The sequence below is a fragment of the Fopius arisanus genome, unplaced genomic scaffold (genome assembly GCF_000806365.1).
Source record: "Fopius arisanus strain USDA-PBARC FA_bdor unplaced genomic scaffold, ASM80636v1 scaffold00111, whole genome shotgun sequence".
In the NCBI taxonomy this organism is placed as follows: domain Eukaryota; kingdom Metazoa; phylum Arthropoda; class Insecta; order Hymenoptera; family Braconidae; genus Fopius; species Fopius arisanus.
In genome coordinates, this window is record NW_011887850.1 from 34932 (window position 1) to 55086 (window position 20155).

The 20155-nt window shown below is 46.0% G+C and overlaps 2 protein-coding genes across 2 annotated transcripts in view; one reads left to right on the forward strand and one right to left on the reverse strand.

The window, feature by feature from the left end:
- rdgA (retinal degeneration A) overlaps positions 1-5819 on the forward strand; it is an 18060-nt gene extending 12241 nt beyond the window's left edge. The window contains exons 5-7 of the mRNA XM_011312994.1: positions 655-1658; positions 2158-2321; positions 2406-5819. Coding sequence (XP_011311296.1) covers positions 655-1658; positions 2158-2321; positions 2406-2455 — 1218 coding nt within the window. The 3' untranslated portion in view covers positions 2456-5819. The remainder of the gene's footprint in view (positions 1-654; positions 1659-2157; positions 2322-2405) is intronic.
- On the reverse strand, positions 4163-19700 carry btv (beethoven). Its single transcript, XM_011312993.1, has 12 exons — positions 19470-19700; positions 16480-19102; positions 15691-16415; positions 15220-15602; positions 14031-15007; positions 12986-13889; positions 12306-12851; positions 11665-12097; positions 10153-11598; positions 9676-10040; positions 6274-9587; positions 4163-6196 (listed from the first exon to the last, which is right to left on the reverse strand). The coding sequence occupies exons 1-12, from the start codon at positions 19698-19700 to the stop codon at positions 5919-5921; spliced, it is 12225 nt and encodes a 4074-aa protein (XP_011311295.1). The 3' UTR covers positions 4163-5918.
- Between the last annotated feature and the right edge of the window lie 455 nt (positions 19701-20155).

A 20155-nucleotide genomic window follows, 5' to 3' on the forward strand; every position in this document is an offset into this window, starting at 1 on the left:
ATTAAATTTGATATGTTTGAGTGATCTTGAAGCGAGTAAAAAATTTCAAGTGGTGTTATTCGTGAGATATGAAACGTTTCTCTAATTTGTAAAGTTAGATTACACTCCATATTTTTAGTTGTAAAATTCCCCATTGAATTCTGAAATTTCAATCAAACTTATGTCAAATGGCTGCTTAAAATAGTTCCACCCTCTGAAAAAGCCTCCAATTTATGGTTTCCTTCCTTTCCGCATCCCCAAACAAACTCCTTTTCAAACAGAATAATCTAAATTCCACATCTCCGGAGGTCACGGATTCGGAACTTTTCTTGTTGCACAATTCGACATCTCGAATTCCCCCGAGTTATTCGATTCCCTTATTAAAGTAGCTCTACCCTTGTTATAAAATCAAAGTTTCTCGAAAGCTGGAAAAAAATTCCAGTAACCATGATTACATACGGATCCCGTCATTTTTCTTCAATTTAATTCTGCTTTTGATTTTTCAAATGGATTTATTCATTGAAAAATTCAACAAAAATCAATAACGCGGACTAGATGGAGTTGCTTTATAATTTTTCTCATGGAATGAAACATAAAGTGGAGCTACTTTAACATCACCCTCTGAAATTGGTTGAAAAATTTCCATGGAAATCCTGTGAATGGAATTTTTAACAGGTCGACGGCGAGGCATGCCGCTTGCTTCCCTCAATAATTGATATAAAACTCTTGAACAAAGCGACAATGTTGGCGAAACGAAGAAGAACAAGTAAGCCATCGCAAAATGTGGGTGCTAAGCTGGAGAGTTTAAAATTACCCCTAATGAAAATCAAGATGGCTGACTACATGGCATATCACTCGGACAAAGATCGTTTGAGAAAAACAGCTGTTGCCTGGCGAACAGAGCCCCTGGAGCTGGAAGCAACGATGGACCTGGAGTCCCTGAGACAGATGCTGAGCAAAGAGTACCCGATGGACTCATGCTGCTTCCTCGATTCCTACACAGCGGAGAGATTCTTCAGGATCGACAGAGCCCAGGAGCAGCTCCACTACGTGACTGACGTCGCTGCTGAAGCTGTTTACATTCTCAACGAGGATTCAGGTAGTCAGGCCCCAGTCGATACTGAGACTGGGACTTATCCAGAGCCAGAGACAGCCCAGGCATCACCCTGTGAGGATAAAATGCGGCTCGGTTCGTTGGAGGAGAAAATACCAGTGGCAATCGAGAAGAGGAGAGACGCGGTGGAGAAGGCCAAGAGCTTTGACTCTGTCTCGGAGAAGAGATTGGAATTGCAGAAGGAGCGCAAGAGCTTTGAGGACCTCAATGAAGACAACATGAGAAAGCAGAGTTCATCGAAATTTGTGGGAGCTGGACAATCTCACAGAGAGACAGGCTCGACCTTCATCAGTCCTCGGGACAGACTGTTCAGTCTCTCCTCGGAGGTTCACACTTTCAACAGTGGTCTTCTCGAGAAAACCTCTGATGGAATTATTATGGCAGCTAAGGTCGGGGATCTCAAGACCCTCAGGGAACTCCATGAGAGGGGATACTCTCTACTCTCCATCGATGCCAATGGACAGACAGCTCTGCACATCGCCGCTAGACATGGTCACAAGGATATCATTCGATATCTCGTTGCCTGTGCACCATCTACCATTCTTAATATGGTTGACAACGACAAGTGAGTTTATCCCTTACCAGAATTTATTTTCCTATTCAATTCAAACAGCAATTGCATTGGAAAAGAGAATTACATTTCAGTTACAAAACCCAGGCCTTCAAAAAAAAAGTTAACTAGTCATGGCCGGAAGAGTGATAGACTTGTATTGAAACAGATCATGAAAATTCAAATTGTATGTAGAATTCAACGAAATTCCCCAGGTCACTAGAATTTTTAATGAAGGCATGAATATTCAGTGCCGAGTCCTATTCAAGGATATATCCACCTGAATTTCACTGAATCCCATCAATTTCCAGGGAGTGATTACACTTAAATTCGCCGTTTCCATCCGTTGCATTATCAATTTTAGGAGAACAGTTTAATAATTTCAATGTCACGTAATTATAATGAAACCCTGTGAAGCTCGTGATCCCACAAATATTTCCACCCGAGTTGTTCTGTAATCTCAAAAGCTTCCAGTCGGGATCCATTCTCATAGATGAAAAAAAATATGCTCCAGGGGACAGACGGCTTTGCACAAAGCTGCCCAACAGAAACGTCGCTCAATTTGTTGCATGCTCGTTGCCGGAGGTGCAGCCCTGACTGTTCGAGATCGACACGGAAATACTCCCCAGCAGCTCGCCCTCATTGCTGAGGACCGGGATCTTGCAGCCTACCTTCACAGTAAATACAAAAACCACAAGTCGACTTTTTCATTGAAAAAAAAAATGGATTAGCTCGTAGTTTTGAAGTTTAATCGTTTTCTAGGTCAGGAGCAGTTTCAACTCGTCACCGAGGACATGCAAAACCTTCCCTGACCTCTCGCTGTGTTCTGAGAAATCGTCAGATGTGACTTTCGATTTTTAAATCTCGGAATATTAACCTGAGGGGCTGCGGCTGTCAGGTGTAGATTTCTTAGGGATCAAAATTTTTGATCAAATTATTGAGTCGGTTGTTCCTTGAAATGGAGCAACTCATTGGGATCGTCATATCTCTACTAGACGTTAAACACACAAGTAAGAAAATGATTCAATGGAAATTCGATTGAAAGAGCATTCTCTATTTTTAATTACCTCGAGAATTAATATTATATATTTACAAAAACCGTTCACCAGATTATTAACAATCCAGTGTATCTCTGTTGGGAACGATTGCTCCTTTTGTAATATAAGATTCATCTCGTGTGACGTTTATCGTGATGAAGAAATATCGAACTGTTAATGAGAATTTTATGATGAAGAGAAGTTTTATTCGATATAATCGACTCTCGTCGCTCTTTTTCAGATGATAATCAACTCGATTTTAAGGTAATGAAAAAAAAAGTATTATTATGCCACTTGGAATAAATTCGAAGGCACGTGGCATAAATCTATTATAATGTATTGTAATCAGAGTATCACCTCTATTGGATTATACCCAACGCGTCTCATTCGTCAGTTGGTATTATTATTATGAGAGGGTGGGAATTTTGGTGGGTGGGGGGATGAGGAAATAGTGAATTTAATTATCGGTACCAAAATGAAAAAATGGGGATCAACGTACGAACACCAATTAGTTCTTAGATACGGTCTATTGCTAAACTATATTAAATTATATTTAAACTACTTAATGAGGGACTAAGTTGTCATGAATTCCTGCAGTTGAGGACGCCAGGTCCGTGATTTACTCCCTCACAGGAAATTCTCTTGTGGGGGATGACTTTCAGTTTCAGTTGATAAATGTACTTTATCGGATGACTGTTTACTATGTTATATAGTTCATGAAATTCGCTCCAATTCACGGCAATCGATAGGGATGAGAAATGAGGGGAAAAGAATGACAGATACTCGAAAATTCTCACAAAATTGGGATAACTTATTTATCATTTTGGCTTTAGGAATGCTGTACAATCATGTGTATACACTTGCTGATGAACAAAATGTACAGAAACTGTTGTCTCCCATATACTTAAACAAGGCGAAACCCAGACTATTGTGGGCACTGTACATTCAAAAATATATGAGAGAGTGATCGATCGTAACGTGTAAAGACATTGCCACTTTCAATCAACTCCAACGAGACAGACTTATCGATGACGCGTTGTCGAGTTCTCTTCTTGTACTTAAACGAGATAACAAATGCCTTCTGTGGTCCACTTTAAATTTACATTCTAGGTAGTTAAAGGTATCAAGTAGCGAATGTGTAATTGTCTTAATCGAGCAATTAGTGGGGAGGGGAGTGGAAAATGTCGGCGAGTGGAGGATAAAAATTGTAACACAGTATTGCCTTCCTTATGGGCGCTGATTCGATCTGGATTATCCAATTATTTACGTTTATAGATTCAATAAAATGTCGGACAATCAACGATGATAATCCAGATCGAATTAATTCGCCTCTCACGTTACAAGGATCCCCCGACGAATGACGAATTATTGGAGTTACATCTAACTGGATAACTATTTGGCCCTAGAGATAATTACTGTTTTCCTGTTATTGTTGAGATGAATATCATTTGTTTCCAGTATTTGATTTTGTAAATTCTACTGTTACTAAATTGTTCGTTACTTTTATTCAGTGTTTGTCGACTGTATTCGAATATTTCAATCGAGCGTCAATGATCTACTCATGAAATTTCGAGACGCTTCCAATTTTTTAACACTTGGCACGTTAATTCCTTCAATTATTTTCTCTTCATCAAACAGCACGGAGCTTCAATTCAATTTGCCGATACAAACAGCTACGGATGAGATTTTCAAGTACACCTTAACGAACGGAAAATCGAGAGAAATAAAGTGGGATTCAACAAATTGGGTCGAGAAGATTAAATTCTTCGTTTATACGAGGAGAACAGTTTATTCAGTAGCAAGTCATGTTTTTATATCATTTCAGGAATTATTTGCACTTGAAGCTGAGTTTTTTTTTTCACTGAGATGACGAGAAAATATTATTGAGAATTTTCTACCACCGAATATTTTATTTCTCGTTGATGAATCCACGGAATAAATTTTCAAGCACGAGGAAAGCTGTGGAACATTTAAAAGGAAAATTGGAAAATCTTTCTAGTTGAATGATGTGTGTATTATAAAAGCCCTCGTATGTATTTTGATGGAGGAGTGAAAGATTGCGGCCTGTTGATATACCCTGAGAGATTAATTGACTTTAAACACCTAGATCGTATGGAAACAATCGTTTTATCACTATAAATGATAAAAAATAAACTACGAATCTCTACCATTGTTATAATTTGTTATTGTTTTACCATTAGGTTACTGATTGATTCACCTATTGAATTATCAATATCAATTAATTATCGGGATCTGAAGGATTAGACGCTGTCACTTAATCATCAAATAAATGACGAAAATTGTATTTAATCAAAGGACAAATGTTTTTCTACAAATCCTCTGTGTGTCGGATTTACTAAGTAGAAGGAATAATAGGGGAAGAGACTATTTTGAAAATTCCTACTAGATTGTAATGATCATGGAAATCACCAGTTCGATTCGAGACTACTGTTGTATTTATTAACCGATATTTTTTCATTACAAGATCAGGTCATTTGTTGATAACTGATAAGACAGTCGAGGGGAGGAGGGACAGACAAATGAAAAGGTGGATAGAAGGATAATGGAAGAAAAATCGAGAGAAACTAGTGATAAAGCTGCTGTGAATTTGCGAAATGGTCGACATTGTTTGAGAGAAAATGCTGAGGAAGACAGAAATAGTGAAAACAATACAAGTATCTTGATATTTAATCAGTTATAATTGTTATTACTCCATTGTTTGAAGAATTTGAATACATCATTAATTCTAATTTCATCAGAATAATTATCAATCATTATCGTTCATTATTAAATATATGGTATTTTTTTTTCATCATCAATTATTTGCTTGTATGTCAATTGTTCGATTCAATAGACATTTTTTCAGTACTTTCCAATGGAATCTCAACGTAATTCGTAATGTCTACTTATTATTATAATTGTTAGATACTGTATGACGAAAAATTCAGCGACTTAACGAGTGAGAATGTGAGAGAAAGAAAATAATACTATTCAAGGTAACATTGTAATTGATAATGACGAGACCATTATATTTTTTCTTCGATTGAAAATGAAAAAAAAAAAAAACGAAATAAATACAGAGACTTTTTTGCGCTGTAAAGTTTATTAAATTTTACGATAATAAAGCACTTTACGAATAGTAATCGCCAGTTATCGTAATTTGGTGAAATTAAATTAATCAACGTTATCATGAAGACTAGACAATAATACGGAATAATACGGAAAGGATTGAAATTGACTAGTGTCCTCCTATATGAATAGATACCCCTCGTCTCAGCCATTCATCGTGATCTTCACTGGGGCAGCCAACTGGAAGTGAACAGATAAGTTCATTTCTCTGTGCATCACAGTAAACTGGAATCTCCAGCACTTGATGCTTTAAACTGTATTTGTTGTAGACTGTGTCATTCTCATCAGTCCCCCCAGAAACATAAGCGAGTTGGCATGGAGGTGCAGCTCCTATTGGAGGTGCAGTCGAGTTCAATTCATGAAGAAAACCTTCTCTGATCGTAGCACCTGAAAAACAGTTAATTAAATTCAAATTCCCTCCGATTCATCCTCCCATTCCATAATGAAGTGGAGTTGTAAAGTACCTGAGATAAGCAGTCCTTCAATGATAATAGAATTCTTCCACTCAGTCTTTTCCCCGCTATGCACCCAGTGAGCCCTCAAGATCAGGCATTCAAGTGGATATTTCGATTCCCTAGCAGTAAAGTGTTTTAATGCAGCCAAGAAAGCTCGAGGTCTGGTAAAAGAGGAGAGATCAATACTCCGAGGGATTCCCTTTACAGCGGACAAAGCCCTGTCTTTCGATAATAATTCATTAACAAAAGGTAGGACTTCTCTGGGAGCCCCAGGCCATTCCTCCAGCCAGGATTTTGGCGTTTTTCCCCCATCCAGACCGGAATTCTCGAGATCAGACTTCACCGAGTTGATTAGTCTATTGATTAGTTTTTTTTCATCGACGAAGAATCCCTCCACTGGGTTTTTCCCCTCGTAAGCCTCATCAGATCTCTTCTGCTGGTCGATGTAATTACCCAGGTCCTTCAAAAGTTTAGATTCAACTCTCCTCGCAGCTTTTCTCTCCATGCTGGAAGAGGCCCGGGAGACCATGGACTTGAGCATGGAGATGGCCATTTCCGCTGCAGAACGCTCCCAGGCTCTCAGGGCATTGGCAGGCAGTCCGAAAAACTCTGCAGGGGCATCCGAGTCTGGCAACTGCTCGATGGATCGTATCGGATCCCTTCTGCAGGCTTCTGGCACTGATAAAATTCCTGCTAGTTTGCTCTGTCCCTGGAATACATCTCTGGCCCACGTGCTTCTGAGAATAGCCCCTAGTGCTCGCATGTCGAATTCGTCCTGAAGCCTTCCACCGTAGATTACCACCTCCAGGAGGCCTCGCCCTGCCTCCCAGTCTGGGTTGCCTCCAGATTTTGACATTTGGGGAACATTCACTACTAGCTCTCGAGCTGCCTCGAGGTCTGCCTCACTCCACTCGTATGGACGAATCCAACCTTGGGGAACGAATCTCCTCCGTTCCTGTAGAACAGCGTGCAGCCAAGCGAGGACGAAGATCTCTTCGGAATTACTCCCCTGATTTCTCTGCTGTTGCAGTTGTTTCAACGATCTTTTCAGGTTTCTCTTAACACCCTCTGGAGGCTCATACGCCAGTTTCTCACAGATTCCAGCGAGTCCTGGGTAGAATCCCCTGCACTCTTCAGTGGTCAACCAAATTCTAGTCGCAGGATTTTTATCTTTTGTGCACATTGCACTCCGCAGAAGACTCTCCAAACGTGGCAACCAACTCAGAGCCAGTTGGAGATTACTGAGTAACAGCCATCCACCATTTCTGCAGACTCTCTCTAAAGCAGTTTCAGCCTGCACCACCTGGCCCTGACCTAACGACACCTCGACAAGCCCCTCCGGAAGCTTAAATCTCGAAACAAGATTTCTCAATTCAGGTCCAGGATCAGCCCCTGGTGATAGTAAGAGTAGCACAGGTCTCTGTTCTCTCTCAGCAATTTTCTCAAGATTCCAGGGTGGCGGTGCCAAGTCCCTCACTCCGAGTTGCTCTCTCGTCAATTTGCTGAGTGCAGTGTGAAGATGATCAGGACGGAGTGCTTGAACAGCCAGAACTTTCTGGAAGGCTGTGAGGGTTTGATCCCTGTAGATATTCTTCGCATCCTCCAGCCACTCAGACTTCATTTTCGTTGCAATCTGGGGTAAAGTCGAAACAAGAGCTTTGACAGCGGATTTTCGTTCCTCAGGGATCCAATCGGGTACCTTGAAGTCTTCAGTGTCCTCTTTCTTGAGGACAACTCCATCCTGCAGAAGATTGCGTTCATTTTCTGGTACTGGTTCCAGAGATAGAGAGAGGTGAAGAGCCAGGGGAAGTCTGTGCTTGCGGTACGCAGCTCTGGTACAATGATGAAGTGTGAGAGAGATTAATTTTTTCTCCGCAAAGCTCTCCTCCTCCTTTTTATCACTGCCCATAGCCTCTCTCCGCTGTGCATCAGCCTCCAGATATATATCTGTGAAGGCTTCAACCGAAAAAACATAGAGGGGACTGAGAGAAGTCAGAGCTTTCACAGCTTTAAAAACACTAGCAGCAAATTTGGCCAGTTTCTCGTGTTCCTTTGACCTTTTGGAGACCTCCTCTCTCCTCTTTCGACTCTCCTCAAGTGCTCTCGCAATTTCTCTGGCCTTGGCCTGAGTGGCTTCCAAGGAGGTGAGCAAACCTCCCTCCTGACTTTCCTGTAGGAGATCCTGGCCCCTGGCAGCTCCTAATTGTTCCAGCAGATCCAGCCTGGCAGCATCTCTCTCTCCAGACAACTTCTCCTCCAGTTCCAGAGCCTCTCGTCTCTGCTTTTCCAACTCCGGTGTATCCCTCAGTAACGCTTTCTCCACAAATCTCTCCGCCAGACTCCGGCTGCCAGCCCCCAGGGTGATCTTGAAGAGAACAGCGTCAGCCTCACTGGGAAGAGTATCCAAGCTCTCTCTCCTGGTTGCTAAAAACAGTTTGAATCCGTTCTGGGCAGGGAGGGTTCTGTCTCCAAGCCTCAGAGGTTTTTTCCTCAATAATGGGAGAAGAATAGCTGGGAGTTCTGCTACTTCCTCTACGAGGAGAGGCTTTCCAAAACGAACAGCGAGCTCCAGGGTCGTAAGGAACTTAGAGTCTTCAGGTTTTGTCATTTCCAATTTGTTGCCAAAGTGTGCCTTGAACCAGGTGACAGCAATACCAGATGGATCCACGAAGAGAGGGACCAGGGGACCCTTTAGAGCACAGGCAGCACCAACTAAACTCCCTGTATCTGTGGGGAGGTCTTGAGCCCGCCACAACAGACGTTCCCTCTCGGTTATCAACAGCTCGAGTGCTAACTTTTTCCACTTGTCATTTCTCCCAGGATCTTGGTACACGAGTAGTGAGGCCACTTCAGCTGCCTCCACATCCAGACGAGTTTTCCTCGTGGTGAGGGCCTCGAACTGCGACTGCCAATCGCTGTGCTCCATGTCAAGCTTCTGGAGGAGAGCTCTCGCTGTTGATAGACTCGATTCAGTCGCTTCAGTTCGAAGCTGCAGAGCTGCTGCACCTCTCGAGTGTTCAGCAAGTTGTTCCTGCAGTTGAGCCACTCGAGACTCAACAGAATTCAGACCAGCTGCTAGTTTATCGATCTGTGCTTCCGCCGCGGACAGCTTCTCCGAGAGCTGACGCTGCTCACGCTCGAGGGGAGCCACCTGCTGCAGGATCTGACCGTACTGCAAATTCGCCAAGACCCAGGCAGCTAAAGGTGCTGCAGCCACTGACGCTCTTTTGGCTGTCTTCTCTTCAAATGAATCTGGACGCTCTTTTATCAGCTTTGCAACTGCCTCCAGACTCGCTGGAGTACTTCGCCTTGCATCCCACGTTCTATTATCAAGGTGGAAATACAAATAATAACGAAAATGTAACAGAAAGATAAAAATGAGAAAATCCAGAGGAAATGAATAAAAATTACCTGATTTCATCCTTGACTCCTCTTTTGGCTAGAAACGTCTTCATACTATTCCAAGAAGTATCTCTTATTCCCATGAGCCTGAGAACTCCCTCGAGTACATCCCTAACAGCAGCTGGAGGCGCTCTTAATGATCTGACTTCAGCCAGGGCATCAGCCCCAATGCCAGCCACTGCTTGTGCGGCAGCTTCTACGAGAGGCTCTACCTTCCCCAGCTCTCTCTCGATTACAACTTTTCTCTTAGCCAAATCAATGCTCTCTTTTTCAGTGTCTGCCTTCAACGTCGACATTTCACCCCGTTGACCAGTGGCCCCACGCATCGTTGCAGTTATTTGCTCGAGAGCTGCATTAGCACGACCTTTCTCTTCCTAAATTTCAGGATGCATGCATAAATCAAATTAATTATGTAATTTCCCTTATAATGGTAATTTATGAAAATTCCCCTTTAGTTTAATTTTCTAATTAATTAATTAATCTTACGTCGAGCTGCTTTCGTTGCTTGGAAGCTTCTTCCTCGAGTTTAGCGACCCTCTCCCCAGCTTCCTGGAGTCTGCTGATGCCAGCCCCGAGGCTCTCCAGCTTCTTCTCAACGTCACGACTCCATTCATCCTTGAGCTCCTTCCAGGTACTTAACAGTGCGAGGAATCTTCCAGGAGACTGTTGGCTCTTGGGAGCTCGTACGTGCGCGTCGACGAGAGTTTTCATCGCGTCGGACACGTCCTCACTCATCCGTTGAACAATTTCATTTCCCAGCTCCGCGAGAGAACACTCAACAGTCCACCACTCACTCCCAGGGGTACCTGCGACAAGAACACAGTGCTGGAGCAATCCAGAATGCATCAGCCACTCCCTTTTGACGTCAGATGAATCCAGGATAACGACCACATGGAGAAGCTTCCTCAGTCTGTGATAGAGGAACTGATCGAGGGTCCCAGTGAAATCTTCTTTCCTCGCGAGATCGTTGAGAGGTGCGACGATACCGTCGAGCTCTTCAGGTGTCAGCAGCCCGGGGATCTCCCCTCTCGATACGATTACGCCAGCCAGAACTGCCAGGCCATCTTCTCGCGCGTGGTGCTCCTCCAGAAGAAGAAGTGTTGGTTCTCCGTCGACTCCAGCTGTTTGCACTGCAGCTCTGATTCCAGCTCTTCCTCTTCCAGGTGCAGCATCAATCAGTCGGAGGGACGTGTACGATGCCGCCAATTTCGCTGCCGACCTTCTTCCGGCTCCAGGACGTCCCGTCAAGACGACCCCTCGGTGGCCACTTCCAAAAGCCCAACAAATTCCACCAACTGTTGACAGCAACGGCGAAGAGATTGTCGTGGTGACTGGATCACCCTCTCGCGCACATTTCGCCACTGCCCCCTCGACCTCCAGCTTCCACTCCTCAAGACCCATCGGTAGCAAAGATATTCCTCCATTCCACACGAACATCTCGGTCGATCGATCTCGTGAGTCAGGAATCTGGGACAGCAGGGAGGATCTCCAACGGGTTTCATCTTTCGCGGTGAGTTTTGGGTGGAAGAGACGTTTTCCAGACTCCAGGAGGTACTGGATGATCTCGGTGTTCTGCTCTGGAGGTGGGTAGAACTTCAAGGTGTTCGTCCACAGCGTAAGGTCTCGAGACGTCCAGGAAAATGACTCCTTCGGGACTCCAGAGAGAGATCCGTACATTGCGGTGGCGAGGGTTGAAATCCAGGATGAAGAAATACCGAGGGATTTCAAGGAATTCTCCAGGTGAACCTCAGCTGTGGAGATTAATGCTCTGGGGGAGGGATGCGGCAGGTGGTGCACGGAGAGAAGCGAACTCAGGCGAGGGTGGAGTTTCGTGGATTTGTCGGCGGTGGAGATGAGAGTTATTGGAAGAGTCGCGAATTCGAGGTCCTCCTCGTGGAAACCCAATTCCTGTAGGAGCTGGCGGATGAGTTCCTGGGGATTCAATTAATTTTTTTAAGAACTTTACAATTTTTGATTAATCATTCATTGAGATGATACCTGGAGTTCTTTAGAAGCCAAATGGATATCCTCCACTACCAGAATAACTCTATTCCCACTTCTGGGCCTATAAGTTCTCCAATGGACCGAAGATTCGAGTTTGACACACGATTTCTTGAGTCTAGCTGTCAAGTCCTGTGGACCGAACAACGAGGATCCTCTAACGACACTCATAGTCTCCAGATCATCCTTCAGAGAGGATAAGGCAGCGGAAATCAAACTGCTTCTGCCACTGCCTCTGGGGCCCCTCAGGAGAATCGATCGGCCAGACTCGATCCAAGGCAAAATCGTTGCCAATCCCTGTTTCAAGACACTCGATAGGGAAACAGGGCCATCCTGAGTATTCATCGACGTCTGAACCTCGGTGAACGGCTCGAGACGATCGAGCTCAGGATTGTACAAGACATTCAGAGGTTTTTCTGGGTCTGGGCACCTGCAGACGATCAAAACTTTACTCACACTCATTTTTTCTCCCGAAATCTCCATAAAATTTTCGATAAAATAAAATGAAACTTCAGAAAAATTCCCCAGTAAATAGAATTTCCGAAAATTTTTATCAATTTCTAATAGCAACTCAATGGAAATTATTTATTGCTATCAATTTTTTTCATTATGAAAACAAATGGATTAGAGATCCTCACCAGGTGTCAGTGAGTTGATAAATCATCTTGGCTATTTCCTCCCGGGTGTGATCATCCTCCAGCTGGAGGCAGATTGTCAGGATAAGCCCATGAGTAACGAGGTTCACAGAGGAGGCCTTCACCAAATGCGAGAAAACTGATCCAATGAGCCCAGAGGCAGACATTGCCTCTCCAGAGGACTTCAAAGCAGCTGAAACTACTGCAGGAAGATGAGCACTCGCAATATTTTGTGCCACTCCTGGAAGTCCATCCAAAGTCGAGGGACTCAGGAAGGCTGAAGGACCTGCACTTCCCAGGTGCACAACACCAAGACGAGAGACCGTTGCGGGACTGGCTCCCGATAGCTTATGGGTCTCGAAAATAAATCTCACACCTGCTCCTAATTTAATTCCCACACCACTAGGAAGTGTCAGCAATCTGTTGTCATCCAGCGCTGAATTGAGGGCTTCTGCCCATCCAGGTTCAACATCACCGTTCAAAATAATCCAAAGAGCAGATGAACCTGCTGACGAAATCGCAGAGGACAGCAATCCCTCTTTCCACTCTCTACAATCAATTAATCATTTTTCCATCTCTGTAAAATTTTCTGTTGGGATTTTTTCTATAAGAATTATTTTCGATTTTTTTATTTCCTCTGTGAAAGTATTATGAAAAAGTGATAAATAGACGGTAAAAAATACCTAGTCTGTGGGTCGACTTTTCCGAGAAGTCTGGTCTTGGGAATGGCCCCGGGAAATATGAGAATTTGCTTGATGGTTTCCCCAGACTTCCCCAGAGCCTCACTCAGTACATTTCTCACCAGAGTCTTTCCACACCCTGGAGGCCCTACGATCGCAACTCCAGTTCTGTTTCTCAATTGATCATACAACTGCTCGCACCGATTCACCACATCCCCCTGGATGCTCCGAGTCTCGCAAATGTCCTCCAGGATTTTCCTGAGGTCTCGCTTGACTTCAGAATCGCTGAGTTGCGATGTATCGATTCTTGGGAAAACGTCTTGAAGGAGCTCCAAGAATTTTCCGGTGTCCTCCTCCGTTAATTTCGGAAGAATTGCAACTTTGATGGCCTCCAGCAGTCTCTCAGTCTCCGTTTTAGACCCTGAAGTGGAGATGGCATCGAGAACGGACCTGAGGGCTCGCAGTCCCCAGTCGTAGTGCGGTTGTTTGGATAATAATTTCTCAGAAACATCTAGGGTCTCCACGGCTTGATGAGCGAGAGAAGAGGCCTCCAGGAAGCCTCCGCACTCAAGAAGGGCCTTGACGATATCATATCGATCAGGATGAGCCATTCCAATGGGTCTGAACAGTCGCGCCAGGGAATCAGGGAGTTTATTTCTCCCCCCGTAGTCATCTCCAGCGGGATTCATTGTGATGAACACACAGCAGTGAGGATCCAGATTGACCACTTGATCCCCCAGAGTAACTTGAGTGGATCCATCCCTCACCGCCTCCTGAAGAGGACGGACTAGCATTGCAACTGCACTCAGTGTCTTCTCTTCGAGACGATTGAACTCGTCGAAACAACCCCAGGCACCTGCCTGAGCCAGACCTCCAAGAATCCGCTTCATCACTTCCGCGTCCATTCCTGGAGATTTATAAATAAATAATTGTACCTATTCTATTTAATTATGCAACACGAATCTGGAGAAGTACTTTTACAATCCCCTCCCAAAGTAATATTTTTTTTAAACATTCCCTTTAAATGTTATTTAAAAAATCATCAAACCTTCGTCGCAATTAAAAACGAGCACCAGTCGTCCAAGTATGGATGCGAGTGCCTTGACGCTCTCAGTTTTTCCGGTTCCAGCAGGTCCAGTAGGACTTCCCCCAAGTCCCAGCTTCATGGCTTGTGTCAGAGCCAAAAAGCACCGCTCAGTCAACGGTGTTCTCACGAGTCCTGTGGCAGCTCCTTGATACTCAAATCCATACGAGAACTCAGCTGCTGCGCATTTTATAACAGCTCCCTGTCGTCCCTTGTAAAATCTCAGCTGTCGATTCCACGTCCACGCAGTGTTCCCTCCACTTTCTACAATCCTGAGGAGATCCCTGGCAATATCGAGGTGATGAACCGTATCCAGCAGCAAACTCCTGGCCTTCTGAGAGGTCAGGGGATCCCCAGCGTCCTCCAATCCCCTGAACTTGGCCCTCTGGGTTTCCAGGAACTCGATAAATTTTTTAAGTGCGGATTTTCCACTCTGCAGGGCTGCCTCACACCTCTCGGTGAAGTGAATTCTCTCGGAGAGCAGGAGAACTTGTGCTGGATAAAGGGAGGGATCAGCCTGATGGTCCACGAGGCACTTCTCCAGGCTCTGGGACAGTGCCTTCCTCAGGACTTCCTCCAGGTTCGACAGCCACGTCGGCAGAGGCTCAGAAAGATCGATGCTCACTGGTAGAGCCAGTGTTTCCCCTTCCGGAGAGACAACAGCTGTCAGTCGTCCATCCTCTCGCTGCACCGAGCCAACACCCTGATATAATTTCGGCAGGTGAGTGTCGAGACCATCAGAGCTCCCTGATATCAACTCCAGGAGGTCCTCGTCGCTGAGGAAGTACAGTCTGGGATAGGCTGAGCGTTTCTCTTCCAAGAATTCATCCAAACTCCTCTGGCATCTGTCGAGAAGATCCTTCAGGCTCACTAACGCGGGCATCGGCAGTCTCCTCAGGGATGGCACTCGTGGATCCTTCACCACTTCTCCCATCAGGTACCTGAATTCGATCAGAATTTTCATCCCCGAAAAAAATCCCTCCCATCATAAATATTCCCATCTTCTATAATTTTTGTCTTTCACATTCGGCTTGACATAAATAAAAATACCAGATATTTTTTTGAGAGATTTGGAAATTGTTTCTGGAGCGATTTTTGTTCGAAGAATTCTTTCCTGGAAGATTGTTACGGATATAAAAATAAAAATTCGCACCTGAACTCTTTATCCGCCCTCGTCCACTTCCCTGAGTCACTCGGAGCCGCTCCACTACCGTACACCGGCTCCAGGTACACCCATTTCCGTTGTAAAGATCCCAAGGCCATCAGCCTCTCCTCGAGCTCCACCAGAGCTGTCTCACACCGAGCTGCACGTGCCGCGAACCTCTCGTATCCAGAGGCCCCTTTTGCACCCTCCAGCAGCAATTTTAACTCACCAGCTCGAGCTAACAGTTCCCCGTACTCACCCACGAGGTGAATCGGCGAATTTTTGCTATCTCTGGACTCCTGGAGCTGCAAAGAGGCGGAGGTTTCCCAGGTTTCCAACTCTATCAAGGCCTGACGAATTCCACTCTCTGCTATCGCTCGTTTCGATATTTCCTGGGGGAAGACGAACGTTCAAATGAACGACGCGGCTCTTCATTTTTGTTTCAACTTTGTAATCGAATGAATAAATAACTTCCAATACCTTAACTCTCTCGACATTATCTCTGATCATCGGCGCAGCCTTGAGCAAATTCCCGAGGGTGACATCCCTGAGGTTTCCACCAACCCCAATGACGGTTTTCAAATCATTCCAGTGTTCCTCAGCTAGTTCGTCTCCCCTCAACAGTTGTACCCACTCAATACCCCCCCGGATCTCCTTGATTTTTTTTTCCACGAAGGTATCGATCTGCAGGACGTCCTGTCCGGATTTACTCTCCTCCGGGTCTTTGAGGTGTATCCTGATCCTCTCCTCCCAGGAATCCAGCCAGTCGTGAAGCCTCGGAAGCCTTCTCCGGGCCACACTCCACTCCTCAGCCTCTTGATTCTCAAGTTCCTTGAGGAACTCCTCCTGGAATCGACAGTTGGACTCCTCCGCGTCGAGCTCCGCCTCGAGTCTCCTCGAAGCTTCGACATCATCGTCGAGAATTTCATTGATATTTAATCCTACTCTGGTGCAGTCCGCTGTCAAGGAATCCCTTTGCTCCTCCAGGGTTGTCCAGCGCTCCCTCATGGAGGCGAGCCAGTCCAGAGTGACGGTCTCTGGTTTACTGGACCAACGCGCCTCCCATCTCTCTTTCTCATCCCTCAGGGCAACTCCTCGATGACGTAGATTGATTTTCGCGTCCTCCAACTGACGTGCAACCACTGTTTTATGCCTTTCAAGACGATCAGCGAGACCCTCCCACGCAGCAAGTGCTCCGGAAATCCCTAGGAAATTCATAACAGTGGAAATTGCTTTTTCGGAAATGATAATGATCTGTCAAAAAATTACCATCAAGCTTCTCCCTGGTCCAAGCAGCCATGACCCTGGCGAGTCCGGCAACAGCTGCCAATTCATCCCCAACTCCGCCGGACTCCTCAGCGATCCTCTTATGCGCCTCAAGGGCGAGTCCCACCTCCTCGACATCCTTTGGTCGTCGCTCCAACTCCCTGGCAGCGGCGGACAAAAAATCCACAACCCCGACGAGCCTGGATGAAGCCTCGCCCCTCAAATCCGAGGACAATCGATCCCAGTACCTCCTGGAGGCAGACTCCAGATCATTCCTGGTCGTCGAGGTGTCGACACTCAAGCACCAGACCTTGACCTCTCCTCCTCGAAGCTTCCCGACCTCCTGGGCCCACTGTTTGGCCTCCTTGAAAGCTTTCTCCCAGTCCTGCGGAGACTTTCCCTTCAGCTCCTCTCCGATATCGATCCTCGCAGGTGCGGCCAGTGGGACCCACTTCATCCTGACCTCCTCGAGAGCACAGAGCGCCACTTCCGCTTCCTTGTAAACCCCACCGTACAAATAAGCGCTTCTCTGGACAAGACTTCCGAATTTTCCATCGACGGTGTCCCCGACCCCTCGGAAATTAATGGGAATAGCCAGGAACCTCCTGATCCCGGAGTAGAGTTTAGCTCGAATCTCCTCAAGAGGCGGTCGCCACTGGAGACAGCCATCCCTGAAGGTCAGCTCAATCTTGATCTCCTGAAGCTTTCTGATAAGATTAGGAAGAGCTGCCCTGTACGCCACTCCGAGGATCTTCAGCAGTTGTCGATCCCAGTGCAGCTTCCAGGCTTTGGTATTCCCGTAATGTGAATCCACTTCGTCAACGACAGATCTCATGTTCCTGAGGGCGTCCTTCCAGGCGGTCTGACTTCCTACGAGATTCACTACTTCTCCCTTCAGCAAACCAGCGACCAAATCCCTGAGATAAACGTGTTTAGCCGCGAGTTCTGAGTTCTGCCTCGCGAATTTCCTCACAAACTCCCGGAGACGTGCCGTGTAGACGTCGACGGCGTGGAGGTCCGACCAGACGACTCCGGACTGCTCGTGAACGGCTCTGGCGAGTTCAAGGGCTGTGGTGAGCATCAGGGGCCTCTGAGAGGGCACCATCCTGTCGCCAATTGTATTATGAAAATTAGCGACTTGCTGAAGAGCTCTCGCACGTCCACCGAGAGCACCTGCCCGCTCCACCAGGTCCCTGATCTCTCGAGGAAGCTCGATTCCCTGGCCAGAGAGCGCCCTGGCTTCTTTCACTAGTTGGGTCAGCCTGGGATCGTAATTTACCTTCATCATGCTGGAACCCACCAGCTCGACAACAGCGGAATCCGTGCCAAGGGTCAAATCCCTGCTGTTGATTGCGTCCCTCGTGTCATTCACCCAAGTCTCCACGTGACTCTGGCGTCTGCCCTCGGCGTCTTTCAGGGCTGAGCTGATCCTCGCGGCTGCGTCCTTGAACCCAGGGAGGTCCACGAGCAGATCGTTCGAGATTTTCTGGAGTGTCTCCAGCTTGACTTCAGCGCACCGCGCTGTCTGGACTTCCTGGAGAATCCTCGGAACGTCCAGGAGATCCTCCGTGTCCGGGGCACTCTGGTATGTCTCGACGAGATCCTCCAGGGCGGCCAACAGGGACTCGCGCTCGGTTCGCAGGGCTCTTTTCACACCCTCTCGTTTCATGAGCTCTGCGTACCTCTGGAACTCACCGACGAGGAGCACTGGACTTCCTGCACCAGCGAACTGCTTCTTCAACTTCTCGGTTACTCGCTCTTCAGCTGGTGCCAGGCTCTCCTCGAGTCGTCTCTTTAGTCGCTCCCATTCGAGGTCTTTTTCCTCTTCATCGAGGACGATCTTCATGTCGTCGAGGTTGTGGAGAAGATTCTCAGTCCCCAGTGTCGATCTCTCGGTTTCTGTGAGCAGTCGCGTAAGCTGACGATGTTGAAGACGTAGTTCTGACGCTTGTTTCAGACGTTCACTGAATTTGGCGCACCTGGGGGGCGAGAAGGGTGAACCCTTCCATGGGTGGAGGGAGTGGTGTGGCCAGAAGAGGGTGGTCAACCGTTCGCCAACATTCACCCATTTTTCGCAGACGTTGGCAGCTATTTCGAAGGCCTCGTCTCTCATTCGAATGTCCCCACCCCGGATTTCATCCAAGAGGGACTGCACCAGGTTCACCACTTCGTCACCGATTATGTTCAGGAGGGATTTCATTTGATCCTCCGAGTAGACTGGACCATCCAACTTCCAGAGGTCGTCGACGCTCCCCGCAATCGTCTCCAGCACCTCCTCAACCCCGGATAAACCGTCCCTGGAGACGGCTGCACTCTCCAGCTCAACTCTGACGTCTTTCACGATTTTGCAGGCCTCCTCCAGGAGTTTTCTGTCGTTCGACTTCTTCGAGGATTCTTTTTTCTTGCGGAGGAGGGCCTCCTCCTCGATGAGCGTCGACGGAGGCCGCGGCCCCAGAAGATCCTCCTCTAGCTTTTTGAGATAGGATGTGTTCAGACCGGAAGACTCGAGCGTTGGAGCCCATACCTGACGAAGGGCTTCTATCAACGCCGATCCCGAGTTTCCACCGGTTGATGCCACTTGCACCAGCTCGTGGAAATTATCATTCGTGACGGAAGATGCTGCGACCTAATTAAAATATTCCGGGAATTTTTCGATGAAAATTTCGATTTTCTCCGAAGCTCTCTAACATACCCAAATTTTTATAAGAACCTTTCTTAAAAACCCCGATCAGCCCTACAAAAAAGGTTCTCACAAAAATTTTTGTACGACCTTCAACTAAAGAGATATCAATCAAAATCCGACCAATAATTCGGCGCAAAAATTGATTGGATAATAGTGCATTGATTAAATTATTTATACAGTATTATATTTTATTATTTTATATTTTTATTTTTTTTTAATTTTTTCAAATATTCTTCATATCTTTTTCATTGTTATCACAATTTCCATAAATAGCGAGAATTTTTATGAGGAATTCCATCGAAATACAGACCTTGAAGAAAACAAGTGTTTTCTTCCCAGCAGCCGCCTCACTACTCAACTTCAAATGCGACGAGTCATCGGAATCTCCCGGTTGTGCACAGAGGGTTCTAGAATTAGCGGTATCCAAGAATCTATCAAGAACCATGTGGTCCTCAGGCTCTAGTGCATTATTCGGGGAAATACCGAAGAAATGACTCGCTGTGGAAACTATGAAAGCCTCTCGCCTGTCCACCACCACCATCTTATCGCTTATCACTCGCTCATAAATCGCATTAAAAAAACAATCGCGGCTTTATCACTCGATTTTGGTTAATGCGATCATGAACACGTGCGTCCATCGAACCACCACTTGCCACATCCGGATAACTTTCCCAGGAGAAAGTGAAAGATCTCCCGGACTTTGGACGCACTGAGGAGACACCAGGGCAAAATTGATAATTCAATTTTTATGATCGCTGCCTGTTCTATTTGCGGTTGATGTCCATGATGGACGTATGGTTGATATGTCAAATAGGAAATGAAAATGAACAGTTAGTCTTCGTTGTCATGGATACAATAAAGTACAAACAAGTGGTGCACCTGGTTGCGCATGAGTCATACACGTGGATTTCAGGAATTTAAATCGTTCGAATTCTCAAGGACTCGCGGCTTTATTTTATTTATCCGGTTCGGATTTACCATTTTCATTACATGAGT